This window comes from Anser anser (assembly GCF_964211835.1).
Source record: "Anser anser genome assembly, chromosome: 11".
NCBI lineage: Eukaryota > Metazoa > Chordata > Aves > Anseriformes > Anatidae > Anser > Anser anser.
The window spans coordinates 19,464,638-19,481,146 of record NC_139732.1 but is presented as its reverse complement, the minus strand read 5'-3'; the positions used below and the strand labels follow the sequence as shown (position 1 = coordinate 19,481,146).

Here is a 16,509-nt window from a genome sequence, read left to right as displayed (position 1 = left end):
AACACGTAAAGCTTCTTATCTCCAGCTATGCATTACCTACTTACTGAAGAGAAGTTACTAAACTCACATCATTGCAGACACGTACCATACTGGCAAACAGCTCTCCATCATCATCACACGCCACTCCTCCAGGGCTGTAGAGCTGGAACCAGCCGTCTTTGCCAGCCCGCACACTCAGCAAACATGAGTGGACCTGCCAAAAGAGAAGACATTGGGAAGGTTACAGTTTCTGCCAATAACCACCAGTGTCTCCCACGCTGGACGTACAGAGGTAACTGCAAAACTGGGGGCTGCTGGAAGTTTCATGGTTAATACCCCAATTTAGACGTCAGCAAGTCTTTACTCACAAAATCCATTTTTTGTGTTATAAAGGAGGAGGGAAATTATATCACCACTAACTGCATGTCATTTTTCATTCCCTGTACAGAAATCAAACACAAAATGGCTCTAATCTAGAACAGTTCTTTTCACTTGAGGAGGAAAAAAAAAAAAAAAAAGAAAACAACAACAAAAGAAGAAAAAGAAAAACTCAAATTTCAAAGCTTCTGCTGTTTTCCCCCTGTCCTCCCAGCATGTGTCTATACTTCTGACATGATCTGAATATGAAATGCAGAGGCTGATGGCTTGCTCATTCCGATCATGAAAAACTCTTAGTCTTGCTGTAACAAGACTTCACCAGAGTCTGGGTGAAAGAAGCCAACACAGAAAATGCAACAGGGACACATAAGGTAGAAGACGCACAGAAGAACTGGTACCACTGTAGAGATAACTATATCTAGTCCTACATCTTAACAGAGGAGTCATCATTAAGCTTTTTTTTTCCTCCTTTTTTTTTTCCTCCCTGAAGAGACACAGACATTCTGATTTAATTTTTGAGGAGGTCAGAGGGAAAGAAAAGTCCATGCCCCCTTACTTGGGGACGTAACGATAGTGACAGATGAAATCTTGGTGCCATTCTAAAAAATAAAGACTTTCTTATTCAGCAAGGGTGACTATTGCTTACAAAGGCTGAAACAATGAAAACCATGAGCTCCAGGCAATGATGACAACACTGGCTCCTCACCGACAGTTCGGGGGAGCTTTCTTCTCTTTATGCTGGCACAAAAATATGAATGTGGATGAGAGGTCCCCTCTGACTCAGCCAGAGCTGATTATGTTAAACACGTTACATGTGCAGCTATGAAGCAGTCAGCCACCGTGAGGCTATGCTACAGCTATGCACTCATTCCAGTAACGTACCTCCTACCCCCTTTCTCCTGCTAATTTATGAGAATTACGGTCATTTGCACACAATGTAACTGAAACACAGCTAAATAAACCCTGCTTTTTTGTAAACTGTATGGATCCATGGATTTTGCTTCCCTTTTTTTTCATATGGAACACAAAAAGCTGGGAGAGAATCAAGAAACTGGGGAAGTCTTGCTGGTTGCAGTTTACTGAAGAGCAAGGACATCAACTGAGCTCAGACAAGGAGGTCACAACACATAATGCAAGAAACCATTGATACTAAAACAGTATATCCTGAGTGGCTATTAATCCCTCAGAGACTCAAGAGCAGCAAAACTACACCATGTTTTGAAACAAACTGCTTCAGGAAGGATCCTCTGAACAAGCATACTCGCAATCCCTCCAATTAATGCGCTGTGAAAATGGTCACTGAACTCACTTCTTGTCTTGGGTCTTCTGCAAATCTCTGAATCACGTATTTCAGCTCCCTAAAACAAAAAAAAAAAAGAAAGAAAAAAAAAAGAAATTTAAAAGGACAAGAAAAAGCAGCTGCTGGTTGCAGTATTCACACAAGTGTCACAGTTCTCTTGGATTACACTTTAAACGATGTGCTCTAAAGAGAAACAAGTTGAACTGCTTCCACAGGAAGGAAATAGGAGGTCTAAAAGTGATTACCAAGGACACAGTCTATTCAAAACAGTCTAGAAAAGCTTTCAGAGATGTGCAGTGACAAACTGGTTTGTAAATTCTATCAGCATCCAGTGCCTTTGGTCCTTGGGCTCCTGCTGTCGCAGTAAATTACAAAGAAAACTACATCTTTATATTGCTAACAGAACATGCTCACAGCCCCACACAGATAAAAAAACCTTAGAGACACAATATTGAATAATGCATCACTGCTGTTATTGACTAGTACAAGTATTTTAAGTAATCACTCCCCTTAACGAAACAAACAAGCTCCAACTTACTTTGTGAATTTCTCATGTGCAAGCGCCCTGAAATTCAAAACAGAAAACATGAGGATTTGGGAGGAGGAAAGGGAAAAAAGAAAGAAAGAAAAAAAAAAACACTTTTCATTTCTTTTCAGATAATAAGAGGATTTGCTAAGCAACTGCAGCACACAAGACAAAAAGAATAATCTTTCCAGAAAAGATCACGTAAAGTCTCCTTCGTTAATCTAGGGGGAAAAAAATGAAGAAAAAATAGCACTTGGATTGAATCTTGTGGTTCTTCCTGCATTCTGTCTTAAACAAGCATCCAAGGCTAATGTCAGTGGGAGCTTCGGGGTCAGACGAAACCAAGTGAAAGACTTACAATACGGCTATATAATTATGAACAGAATTTTGGCTACCTCCAACAGCCAGGTGAATTCTTTAATTGCAACACAATCAAAGTATGCTCACAACTAATTAATATCATACATCAGTAAAGCAATTAATGGTCATTCTGTGAAGTGCCTTGCATCACGGTACGGCTTACACCTCCCCCAGGACTCGAGTTTGACTTAGGTAAATGATGCCTCTGTTGCCTATTTCCAAGCTCTTGCTGTAGCCCAGGTAACCTGGCACAGAGGATTAGACCTCCCTGATTCAAGACACCAGGTCATTAGGGGATGTGATAAGCTAGCAAATTGTACAATTATAGGTTGTAATGTTTGTCCGTGGAGGTCTGCATTTTATAAACACTACTGCTCATTAATAGGTTTCCGAGGGAGCCTGGCTGATCCGTAGGGTAGCTTCTTCATTTAATGCAAAATACAAACGATACGAGTCTCTGTGACGCCAGTGAAGCATCCTCCTCCACTAAATCTCTCACTTTACTCTCCTCCTCACCAGCTTCCCTTCCTTTCTTGTCTGCCTGCCTCTAGTTAACCACTTTTCTCTTTAAGATCATCTTAGAGAAGTGGGGAAGGAAGATGAAGGTGAGGAAGACTTTGGGTGCCTCTATCTGTAAAAATCAACTCTGAATCCCACCTCAATAACTGGGGGCACAAAGCCCCTGTTGCAGTCAGGTTTTACCTGACGTTGTTTCACCATAAAACAACATTAACAAGAATTACCCAGTAAATACTAAGACAGGGCAAACTTACTCCTTGGGAAACGGGATAGGCTGAAGCAAGCTGGCCAGGGCTGGTCTCCAGTCATCATAGTCTGACCTGAAAGAGGAACATTTTTATTACCAGGATAGCATGCATGGAATATGGTTTGTCAACAGCTAGTTTGAGGAGTCAAAAGCTTTTTACTGCAGGCATCAACAACTCTTTTGCTTTATTGAGATACTCCAAAGAGCTACGGTGACATTTCCCGTTCCATTTTCAGCACATTCTCCACAGGGACACAATAAATCTGGTATTTACAATGAGAGGCCTTCTTTATGTCAACTTAAAGACATTTGCTGTTTATGAAACCTGTTGACATTTAATCACTAAGTAATACTTTCATCTAGGTTGGTACAGCAATTACCAGGCCATTGCTATTTACAGCTCTATTCTGCATTTAATTGGAATTTATTTTCCTTTGCTAGAAGGCATCGGTCTAGTTGTAGGAAGAAAGATAAGCCCCCATTTTTGACCCACACATAACAAATACAATTCCACAGGCTGATTTAGAAAATAATTGTGTGGCATTCATCTGACACTTTTTTTTTTTTGTATACCTTACTTAACTTTTCCAAAGATTGCCGTGCACATTCGCAATTCATTCAAAAATCCCCAAATTAAGAGTGAAAGAGGACAGATGAGGATACGACTGCAGAGAGCTCAGCGTACCCTGTAAGAGGTGGCTCCTCTCAGTTGTGTTTGCTGCCAGCTGATGCCCTGTTCTATTCTCTGCTGTCAATATACGGCGCTGCCCTCCTAGGAGGAGCCACCAGAAGGGGATGTTCACATGAACTAGGGTAAAGAGAACATCCTTTCGCAGCTTTGCAGCCTGCACGGGTCAGCGCAAAGCACCCTGGCAGTGTGTTGTCTCGATCTGCCTGCACGTCGCGGCTGCTCCAGCGCCTGCAGCGCGGCCAGCACGGCTCCTCACGTAGGAACAGCACCTCCCATGCAGCCACCCGTCTCCTTCAAGTGAGCTCGGACAGCCAGCAATCAGTTACCACTAATTAATTGCAGTAACAACACACTGCACAGCGGGCACGACCATCGTAAGTTGAACGAAGCAAAGAACAGAGAGGAGAAGTGAATCTGGCGAGTCAGCACCAGAACCGGGAACAGAACCCAGCAAGATGGTGCAAAACACTTTGGGGTGTCTGTACAAGACAACGTAGAAGATCCCACAGTCTCCTTTTACCACTGTTACCCTTTGGATTTCAGTTTCAAAAGCTGGATTATTGGCTGCAGCTTACTGCAAACTTGGCACACAAGTCTGATGTTTCGTTAGGAAGGAACGAAGCGTAATGTTCCCAAACGGACAGCACTACTGATAGCATTAGAAACAGGCAACATATGCACAGGAACTGTTCCAAAATGATGCATTTTTTGCAAAGACAAGGTTCTAAATGGATGCATTTCCAGAAGTCTCACCCACTTTTTGAACCACGTAAGAGAGTGCTTTCCATAAACTAAGAGAGGTTAATACCCACGATGTGGGACAGTTCACCAAGGCATGCTCATGGACACAACGAAACTAGGTGTGCCTGAGCAGGGTACTCTTAAGAAGCAAGGTAAAAAAATTTTAATTGAAAGAATAATTATCATTTAACAATCCGTCAGAGAAGCAATTATCACTTGTCGAAAAGCGGTATGACTCCAGGTTACAAAAACATGTAATATCTCAATAACCAATATAACTCGATATACCGTCTCAAAGTAACCAACCCACAAGAACTAGGATCTCGCAGTAGCTTAGGATATTAAAAAGCAGATGAATGCTGTACAAAAACCCGTGGGATGGGTCAGTACTGTGCAGAAGTCCCAAGTTCAATACAAACATTTTTATTTCCCATGCCATATGCAACTACGTGCCTTTCGGTAGGTACTTCGGCAAACAGCCCTGCCCTTTTCACAGGTGTGTTACCAGACAATCCTAGCATGTACTTTCCCAGCTGTTTCCTTCCTGAAACTCCTCTGCCAACAGGCCAAGAACCACAACACCGTGTTGAGTTCAGGGAGACGTCTCTTCCCCTACCCGTGCTGGTTAAATAACCACAAATGAGCTTAGTCAGGTATGAGGTTGGAGCTAAAAGGCAGGCAGGCCAGCAATGGAGGATGCACTGACCAGGCAAAAACCTCAGCGTTGGTTCTCCCCAGAACACTGAGCAAATAACATTTGAGAGTCTTGGCTATGTCCCCTGATGATTACATCTTGTTGGTTTTCCTCTCCTTTTCTTTAGCATTTGAGGCACAAAGCATATCACATGTCAAACTACAGTTACCCAGAAAAGAAACTTCATGCCCATGCCATTCACTTTAAAAGCCATTGAGCCTAATTTTTGCCTCCATCAAAAATTGTGTTCTGTTTGGTAAGTGCAAGAACATAGTCCGTAGTTCGTGCAAGTGGCCTCTGGGTGCAGCTCAACACTGTGCTCACGCACAGACCTCAGCGCCTGCCTCCATGTCCTCAAAGAGCCGAGGAGCCTAATGAGCACAATCTTTGTTATTATTATTATTATGCACATACTTTGGAAATTCCTCCTAAACCAGCGACTGATTTTACTCTAAAAATGACAGTTTTTTGTTGCTCGATGCAGCGGAAATAACTTCAAGAGCAGAATTTAGAGCAGAGAGACCCAAATGTCAAAAGGTTGAGTGGGAAAACTGAAAGGTGCTCAAGGTATTTCGCATCACGTGAGATAAAGCAGCCACAAATCCTCCCTAGCAGAGCCTTAAAAGCTGAAACCCGCTTCGAGGCTTAGTTCCCGTGACATCTCACGTTAAGTGTTACACCACCAAAATTCCTCCTTGAGCAATCTGGAGAGTTGTGATTAGTAATAATGTGAACCAATCAATTTTTCATGGCTGCTCTTCAAAGGAAATTGCAATGGGAAGAAAAAAAAAGCTGCTTTGTAATAGCCCAACACCAAGCAAAACACTGCAGAGAGAATTGGACTGATGAAAGCTGGGGGTTATGTGCTGCATCCATTTGTGGAGCAAGGTCTGCGAGAGGGCAGTGAAAACACGCCATCGCCTCCTTTCCTGGGAGAAGAAAGGAAGAAAACTGTCTCCTATGAAACATATAGAGCTCGGTCACATGAGTGGGACCTGAACATAAGATCTATGCAACCTGTAATCCCTTCAATCTGCGCTAGGAAACATGAAACAAACATAGCACAAGAATAAAACTAAACTACTTATTAAAAGCCTACGGTGTTTCTCCTCCTCCCACCTCTTCCCTTTTCAAAAACACTTTCTTTCTGTCTGCACTCATCTCATCTCCGCTCTTCTTTCATTTCAGACGGCTGCCTTTTTTTTTTTTTTTCGCTCCGTTCGGAGCTCGTGCACAAGCTGGGAGCGTTTGAAGCAGGCAGAGAGAGGCAGAGGGATCAGCTCTGGCTGCAGGTAACGACCTGCACCAGGAGCCCGACGGAGCGGTCGTGCTCGTCGTGGCCACCACCTCAGCCAGCCGCAGTATTGCAAAAATAATCCCCCCGCCGCAGTGGATTTGCCTTTGGGCCACGGTTGCCATTGGCCCGTCCACATAATACATTTTCCTTCCCAAGGATCACCTTTCACCAAAATGAAAACCTGCCCATATGTCATGTGCGGCACAAACAATCCAAAACATATTAGCAGCCCAGGGCAACCCTGATAAACACGACACAAGAGAATCCACTGGGGATATGCAGAGCATGCCCCTGACCTATTGGGGAATGCAGAGAAGGCAGGGGAAGCTCCGGCAGACGCTGGCGTTTGGAAAGCTGTTGGTCTTATCGCCGAGAGACCACGAGCCCCAAAACCTCTTTGTTTTTAGAGCATAATAAAGACGCGGTGAGCAACCGCTCAGAAATAGCTCATTTCTCCAGACCAAGCAGCTTGACAAGATCAAACATCTTTTAGGCAACTCCGCCAGATAATACAAAGACGACCAAGTCCCCCGACTTGGGGTTTTGAAAGAAGCAAATTTAGCACCACCGATTCCCTGATGCATGGCAACATTAACATGCAAGTAAGGAGCTCGACAGTGCTGAGCAGCTCACAGATCCTCTAAGTCAATCTGATGAACAGAAAGATTTCAATTAATTTAGTGCATTTTCTACGCACCAATTTCAGCCTTGTCGCATTCAGGAGGCGCTGGCTGGCATGAATAACCCTAACAGAGTCCAGGATGCATTAGGGAATATTGACACAGAAGTTTGATCCACTTCTGAGCACAGGACAAAAATACCATGTTCTGCTAGAGACTCTCTCTCCTCTCAAATCTGCCCAGACATCTTAAAATGGTCATCTGCCAACATCTTAAAATCTATGACTTTATGTTTTCCTTTCGTATGCAATAGTTGTGTTTTGTTGCTCAACTACATTAGAAAAAGGGTCAGAGATATTCTTGGTGCTTTGGAAATGGCCACACAGCTGAATTTTCTATCCTGCACATTTAGCCTTCTGTGCAAAGAGGGAGATCTTACAGTGATCATTAAATAACCGCTGCTACGTTTTAATCAATATTAGAAGCTTTTTATTCACAAGTATGTATTGTGTAGGAGTTAGGTGAACAATAAAATGTCCTCTGCTGAAGATAACTGTTAAGAACTCTTATTTGCTAGACTTTCAATAATTAAAATCTGCCTAAATAAATTACTCCCCGCTGCCCTAAGTTAATTATGTAAAAAAGATATCATTGTTGGTGACTCTTGTTTTGATGATGATATTGAGTCAGACACCTAAAAGAACAATTAAATTCAATGCTAAGCAACTTACTTATGTTTGGCTTACCACTGATATTAATAAGAACATTATTTTAGTGACTGCCCGCTGAGAGCTCAGCTCCTGGATAGCTGTTGTTTTTATAATGAATGTTTTCTTCCTATTGGCATGAACTCCAATTCTGTTTATTCACGTTCTCCATTTTTCAAAGTACAGTAACAGTATTTAGAGCATCAGAAAGACTGTTCAAGAAGAGCTTAAGCATGCTAACAGTCAGCATCACAACAGGATTCTCTGGCATTTTTGTCAGTAACTACTGGCCCTTCTACAGTGCTTTTCCAACACTGGTTGTTTATTAAAACATCCTTCAACATCTTTACCTACATTTACAAGTAAGGGAAATGAGGCACAAAAAGAAGCAGCTCATCTTAAGATCTCCCAGTATGCCAGTGGCAGAATCAGGAGCAGAACTAGTTTCTGCAGCAATGCTTTTGGGAGCCAAAAAATAAAAAATAAAAAACCAGGGAGTGAACACGAAAAGAAGTGAACCCAATTCACTGGAGCTACAACAATATATACCAGCTATGGCTCTGCCTTAGAAACTGCCCTATATTTTCATAGGTTGTGATTTCTAAAGTTGGGTGTGGACTTTGGCAAAGCAATCCAAGGGAAGTTGCACCAATTGAGTAGTATCACTGCTCCTGCACTATACGAGTCTTGTGGGCTTTGCCCTTCAGAATTACCGGTGTGCAATCTGAAAAAGGGCACAAAGCTGCTCTACCCTACAACCTGTGCAATGGCAGTAAGAGATTACCATTTTCACTGTTGCTGTTGAAGAACTTGATTAAAAATTAAAAAAAGAAAGCACACATCAAAAAAAGTGATTTTAAGGTATGGAGTGAACTAAGAAATAATTTCTTTGTGCAAGAAATAATACGGAAATGGAGACCTGGCATATCAAATTTTAAAGTTTAGGGAGACCGCGAGGAAGAACATGCCCGTTTGTGAATTTGTTTATAAGTGTGTGTCAGCTGCATGATGAAACCAAAACCGCCAATGCTTAATGAGTCAGCACCCAAGCCAGCATCGGGACTGAGCGAGTTCATAGTGTTTATGGAAAACATCTAGAGTCAAGGGGACAGGGATAAATACACCACATGTTTAATGCAGCACCTGGGTGCATGAAGACTTAGAAGCCATCAGATGAAGCAAAGCCAGATACTGTGCTATTCTAATGCAAACATTTTTTTAAGGGGAGAGGAGGCTAGGCAAGGGGAAAAAAATCATCCTTCAGCAACTTCCCACTCAAGAATGTAATAGGAACAGTATCTTGGATTCATTTATCCTGCCTCCAATTCTGGGTGTGTGCTTACGAATGCATTTGCAAGACAGCACAGGAGTGAGTGAAGGCATTATGTTGAAATTGGCATAATATATTCTGAAAACACTGAAAACGCGGGGAAAAACTTTCACAAAATCCTCCATCATGGCACTTCAAGCAGTTTCTAGAGAGTGAATACCCATGCTGACATTTGACTTCAGTGTAGCCAAATGCTCACAGTTTACAGAGGAGGCCAAATTTAACCCACTATCATGTAATCTTAAAAAAATCAACTATCACTTCATTAAGCCTTACATTGTTTAATAGTCATTAAAGTTTGCCCACAGACATATGCAACCCAGTAACAGAGCTGGCTGTCAAAGCCCACAAAACTGTTTTGGGTTGGTTTACTACACTTCATCAACACATGGTTTTATTACAAGCTTCTATCCTGCAGTCTACCTTTTGTGTTACTCCTTCACTTCATTTATTTATCCAGGAGACAAAGAAGCTTTCCCTAAAGAATTTCTTATTCTACATTCCTCTTGAAGATATTCAGAGGATCTGCCTCCCAGGAAACCACAGAGCCATCATATACTAAAGGTTATCTGAGCACTGGTTCATTAATACAGGTTTGCTGTATGAAAGCAATCAGTCAACAAGCAGAGGATCCATTGTAACAGAAGTAAATCTGAGCAAGTCCTAAAACTTCTACATAGACGCGCAGGGAGAACACCTAAGCGAAAGCCACTGGCCTCATCTACCTCCTTCTGAAGCCAGGGGAGCAGTGTTGCCTACCACTGCACCAGCAATGGACCTGTCTTTTCTAGCTTTGTCTCAGGCAATCCCCAGAGCCCTGCAGGAGACAAATAGAGCCTTTTTTTTTTTTTTTTCCAGTGGCTAAGAACAAAAGAGAAACCACTGGCACCAATATCCTGTCTTCTGTAATATGCCTGAGGCTCACTGTACAAATCAGCTTTCCCTTTTCATCTTCTAATGCTATTTTTAGTACATATTGGCAGTGCCAGATGTCTCTTTCAGACGCTGGCCTCCAGTGTTGGGGATGGATTTATAACCGTGTGCTTGCTGGTCACAGATGTTGACAACGCCAGGCCCGTGGGAAAAGCCCCCCCACTGTTAGGATGACATTGTTCAAAGAGCTGTTTAACACAGTTACTCACAGCATCTTGAGTATTTCGACATAGCAGCCGAGGATCCTGTCTGCCTGGGCGCTGAGCTCAATGCTCATGGTGCTGCAGGTGGGACTGACCATCAAGCAGTCGATCAGGTTGGGCTCGCTGTCGTTGCCCACGTTGGCTGTCATCTTCTGGTTAGCCGTGTTGTTGCGCTCCACTTCCACGTGGATCTCGTTCGAAGTGACGATGACTGGCTTGAGCCGCGATTCAGTCAAGGTGGCCTCTTGAGAGACCAGGTCAGGGCTCGTGTGAAGAAGGCGGAGGGGGAGATTAGGCTTTCGGTCGCACTGCTGCTGGCAGCCATTCCGAATTTCCTTCAGGCTCGGCGAATTGTCTCGGCTGAATTTTAAAAATAAACAAACAATTTCAATAACCAGACATAACAGCAGAAAGCAGGAGGGAGAGGGCAACACTGAGAAACCAACATCTTTTGCAATTTCCCACTGCGTTTCACCCCAGCCCACCGGATTGCTTTCTCCCAGGTAATCAGATTATTGAAATCAATTAAAAATATTAAAAGGCTCTGATAGGACTGTTCTGCAGCCCCTACTCTGCAAACATTTCAGCTTTTCATTAGTCTAATTGACATGCCAGTTTAGTACAAAGGTGAACTTTCCCATCCAAGTTGTGCAAAGCTGTAACGGGATCCACGTCCAAGTATGTATCTGGCTACAGTACATGCCCAGACATTTGTCTGCAGCCCTCGCGTCTGGAATTTCTGTTGGACACTAAGCAGCCCCTGTCCGTGCTCTACCATGAGGAAAGTCAGATAGCCATAAACAAACAGGAAACATAGCAGAGGGGAACCCTCGGTGTCTACTGGAAACTGGCTCGTGTGTCAGGAACTGCAGCATCTATTTTGTGGTAAGTCGGGAATCAGATTTTCCACGATAATGGAGACAGCATCATGAAACCAGCTCCGGTTCGAAGCTATAGATACCCTGGGATATCCACACAACCCCCTTCTGCAGGATCTTACCCTTCCCTTTGCTTTAGGTGTAACACCCACTTCATGTGCCAGAAAGTGAGTAAAACTGAGGCTGCTCTGGGTAGTGCTCAAATCCCAGAGACTGTTGTGGAGCACTCTCATCTTCTGCTATTCGAAACAGCAAAACTCTCATCTTCTGCTATTCTAAAGGCCAGTTCCAGCTGCTGCCTGCCTCAGAGGAACATCTCAATGGTGGCCAATGTCAGCACGCAGCTGGCTGCTGCGCTGCATCCCCGAAGTTACTGCAGTTCACAGCACTTCAGTTCTGGAAGCGCTGAGCTCCCCAGCTCCTGTCACACCAGCACTGCTCTCTGGTGCAAGCACAGGAGCCAAAGCTGCGCAGTGATGACATGGCAGCCTCACTGCCACGTAGCATGCCACAGTGAGTACAAGTGAATGGAGATTCAGTATCTTCTTGTCTTCAGATTTTCAAACATGCAAAGCATAACAAATACAGTCACATACCTACAAAAACACGCATGTGACCATACAGAACACCTACAGGTAACACTAGCAATGGGTGGAGCAAGAATGAAGACACGCTCTTGCATACCCACACCCATACTCATGCCGATCTTGTTTACAGCCTGAATGAAAACTCTTTGACGCCACGAGTTTGGGAGTAACGTGGTGAACTGAGAATTCATACTGACCTGTTGATAAATTCCTCATAACATGAATAAATGGCTGCTAAGCAGACAGCCACGAGATTTGGCAGGACCCTGGGATGGGGACATTGTCCAGTCGGACCATGCATGCTGAAAAACAAAAGCCAAGACAACGTCACTGCAATGAAAACTTCTGTGGGCAAAAACAGACAGAACAGGGTGCCAGAACTGGATAGACAGCCTCGGGGAATCTTCAGACAGGCCATAACAGAGCGTTTTAACCCTGCAAATCCCCACCAAATAGTCCTACTTCAGAAGAAGGCTGAGCTGTGTCCTCGGTTTATTTGATGTAGTACCCCTGAAAGCTCACACGTGATCATTGCGGGGTCTAAAGTTGATGGGAATCTCTCTGTAAAGGCTCTGAGTCTCAGCGTATAAAAGGAATATCCATTCACCTCCAGTGTTAAAGGCAGAAAACCCCAGCCATACTTAAGAATAAGCTAAAAAAACCCTTCAGCAACATCTCCTCATGGGCACCTCTCACTAATTTGCTGTTTGCCAGTACCAAAAAGCACCAGCTACTGTAACAGCTAACTACAGAGGTTAGCAGGGCTGGGAGAAGTAATGTAAGGGTGTGTGCACACAGGACTGGAAAACACACTGTAAAATTGCATGTGACTAACCTGTGAATAAACTTCTTCACCACCTCCATTCCAGCATTCAGCTCATTCAAAGCCAGAATGTACTCCTGAGTAAACAGACGCAACCGAGGGCATTTCCCAAAATCCTGTCCAAAAAGGAGAGACTCAGTGAAGACGGTGAAATATGCCTGCAATGTACATTGAAACTGTGGGTTTTCAAAAGAAATCAATTCAAACACAGCTGAATTCACTCTCTTGTTATGCTGACAGCTTCAGGAGCACAATACCACTGCATGCTGAAGTAATGTGCTACTCACTACTAATGGCATGCTTTACAATCTCCTCTTTCCCCCCAGACCCATTCCAAACCAAAAGGCATGTTCAATGTTCATACGTGCAGTTATTTTTCTTTCATACGTTTAATTTTGTACCTTTATTTTGAAATGCATTTTTTATTGTTGTTCATTTTTGCTTCCACTCGTAACTACACTTAGAAGAGTAACTCAAACATGAACTTACACTTCAATATTTCACATGGTACCTATTCTGCTTTTAGAGAAAATCTTTTTTGACACGTGACCATTAAATGATCAGTTATAAAACCACAGGTCAGTTCTTTCTCTATTGTACTCCAGGTACAATATGAATTTGACTGGTGAGCTCCACAGTTGCTTCCAGTCAGGAAGGCACTTGCTCACTGAAATCCAGCATCTCCTCGCCTTACCTGCTATTTTGAGATGTGGAAGGAATACAATCTGCTATCTGGTGAATGTTATTCCGCAGCACATTCCTGCTAATTTACACAGGTGTAACCTTATTATGCAGGTGTTACAGAGCTACAAAACTAAATTTCCAAGTGGTGAACAAGGCCCGCTGAGTACAGCAAGCCCTCCCCGTTATCCCTCAAGCAGCTGTCTGGGGAAGAGGAGTCATCCTGAAGAAATAAATGGCAACCGAAATCTTAAAGAAATGCTGCAAGTGGTAACAAACCAGGGGACTGTGAAAGGGAAGACACATTCCCAAAGTGCTGAATCCTTCCTTACTTATTTTGGTTTCAGGCACTTCTATAGCACAACCTATATTAACATCTCATTGGCTGTAAAACTAGGGAAGATCACCAAAAATATGAATATAGCCCTAGATAGAACAATGTTCCCTTCAAGTCTAGTGTCATTCCTTGCCAGTATGACCCAAGAAAAAGACTGTCAGCAATTCCATTACAATTCACATCACCGAACATCTAACAGTTCCTTCCAGCAGGTGCAAATACACTTGGTCCAACAGCATGAGACCGCACATGCTTCATATATCTTCTGGTGCCCCTTAACTTCATGGGAACTCCTTGCAAAACAGCTTGTGCAGTTACAATTCATTATTTTTTTCAACCTGTGTAAGTGTCCTAACCGAAATTAGAACAAAAGCCCAACATAAAGAGCACGTCACTGCTGACAGCTTTAAAATAAAATACCTCCAAAAATAATCTGATGACCTGTCACCATAACACGTACAAAACAAGGCACACTATCAATATTGTTTACTCCTAAAGAATAAAGCAATAGTGCTTGGACTCAAACATTTGGGCTGAGCCCACAACCAGCTGTGATCAAAAGGCAGGGAGAGGCTGCCGAGTGCTCCCAGCACACTCAGCACGTGATAATCTCCAGTCCTGCACGTACTCGGTGCTATCAGCAACACAACGGGCTATCCTCGATCATTTGAAACTTCAGAATAGATAAATGAAGCACTCTTTCTCCGTTTGGTAAGTGGGAAACTGTGGAACAGAACTTGCCATGAACTTATCAAAGACCACAGAGGAAATTAGTGGCAAAGGTTGGAACAGACAGCTAGGTTTCCTGCTCTAAGCACACTAAATTGCACGTGGCCTCCTAAGGTTATGAAGTTTACTGCCAACAGCACTGTCCCCCTGAAGGATTACTTTATTTACATGCACACACACACATTTTCTAAAAGACTATTCAGTACAGAAATCCCCGTGGAGCAGTAAAGTGCCCAAATCCACTCCAATTAATATATGACACCGTAAATTCTCTGACTACACACTGCGGTACAGACATGTTGATTTTCAATCTGCAAATGTTAAGTACAGTAAATATACCCAATTCTCTGAAGCTAACCAAATACAAGCATTACACTATGCATTTAGATTTTACTTGAGACCCCTCAAGAGCTCTGGATTCTTTAAGAAAAAATCACCCTGAACTCCAAGAATAACATTTACAGAATATTTCATTGAACACTACAGAATATTCAAAAATGTTTACATGTCTGGAGAGCACGGGCACGGAGCCAGGAATACGACCTTTTCGCCATCTTAGGCTTTCCAGCTAGTTCTGTAAACTCGAGGAGTTAAATAATAATAACGTTATAAAAATAAGAAATAAGAACTGTTTTCTACTGGATTCATGCTGTACACAGGAGGACAGTGGATGGTAAAATTATACCAGTTAGTGAAAAAAAGCTGCTTGTGTAGCTATAGAGGGATGAGACTCATCCTTGAGATCACAGTTAACTGCCTTAAATATTTTATTTATTTGTTACTCTTTGCCACAGCTTTGTGATGTAAAGTTTCTTTCACTCACCATGTTGTGTTTGAGAATCCTCTGTACCACTGGCGTGAACACTTCTATCACAACCATCGACCGTGGGCGCTCTCGGCAGTGCTGTAAGGAGCAACAAGTCACTTTGTGAGCTGCAGGATTATCAAAATGGGTCTCCCCTGGCTTCACACCCTGTGCACAATTACCCCTAGCTTAATAAAATCCAAGGGCTAATTAATCTTTCCTGGGAATAGGATACTTGTAACACTGTTCTCTCCTACAGATTTGCTGGTATCTAATAAAAAATTACAACGGGAGCTCATGAACTGTGCAAATTGCTTTCCCTACCGCTTATTCTTCACGAAACTCACTGGAATTTAATAGCTTTTGGGATATATCCCAATATATCAGTCAGAGTAATTCAAGTAGGAAAGGACTTTTGGAGCTCATCTGGCCCAACCCCTGCTCAAGGCAGGGCCAGTTGTGAAGACACTTTAGCCTACTCACTAGCCTTGCCCACTCAAGTTCTGAGTATCGCTGAGGAGGGAGAGTTCATAACCTATAAAAACAACTTCCCTTGCTGCAACTATACACAGCCCATCCCACACCTTTAGAGATAAGTAAGTAGCTATCTCTGATAGAGACCAAAAGCATAAAAAATGTAAGTGCCCATATAGCTTGGAGGATGAGAGACTGGTGGGGTAACACGGAGTCTTGGAGGTATTGGAGTCTGAGACTAGGAATGGCCCTAAGGCTGGCTTATCAAAGTGAAACAAAGTCAGAGTTTTTTCTTGAAACTTGACGATTTCTGCAGGAGTAACTGCTGACAAGTAACTCTGGGTGGGAATTTTAAGCAACATCCAGATTGTTTTACAAGTGTACATCCAGTCTCCAGTAAGCAGATTAAAGCAGACTTGAAACTGAAATGCAAAGAGACCTAGAGAAAAAGTAGTATTTTCAAATCCAGAAGTTTTTCCTCCAAACCGCACAGAAAAGATGCAAAATGCAGCAGAAGCCTGGATTTTCCAGGAAAGAGGATGGGTCCTTATGATCTTTCCACTACCATTACCCCACGACATAAAACCATTACGGCTGAGTTATGCATCGCATTACCAACACATCTGAACCCAGTGACTCCAACGATTTTTGCATTAGCTAAATAGAACAT

At 42.9% G+C, this 16,509-nt stretch overlaps 1 protein-coding gene across 8 annotated transcripts in view; it reads right to left on the bottom strand.

The window, feature by feature from the left end:
- Positions 1-16,509, bottom strand: part of CMIP (c-Maf inducing protein) — a 128,823-nt gene that overhangs the window by 12,200 nt on the left and 100,114 nt on the right. For 7 of the 8 annotated variants that reach the window (XM_083851660.1, XM_083851663.1, XM_083851662.1 and 4 more), the window contains 8 exons: positions 15,384-15,464; positions 12,826-12,971; positions 12,188-12,292; positions 10,532-10,885; positions 3,317-3,382; positions 2,196-2,222; positions 1,667-1,715; positions 86-193 (listed from right to left, as the gene is read on the bottom strand). In XM_083851660.1, the coding sequence (XP_083707786.1) occupies positions 86-193; positions 1,667-1,715; positions 2,196-2,222; positions 3,317-3,382; positions 10,532-10,885; positions 12,188-12,292; positions 12,826-12,971; positions 15,384-15,464 (936 nt within the window). The remainder of the gene's footprint in view (positions 1-85; positions 194-1,666; positions 1,716-2,195; positions 2,223-3,316; positions 3,383-10,531; positions 10,886-12,187; positions 12,293-12,825; positions 12,972-15,383; positions 15,465-16,509) is intronic. The other variant, XM_083851661.1, reaches the window with a different exon arrangement.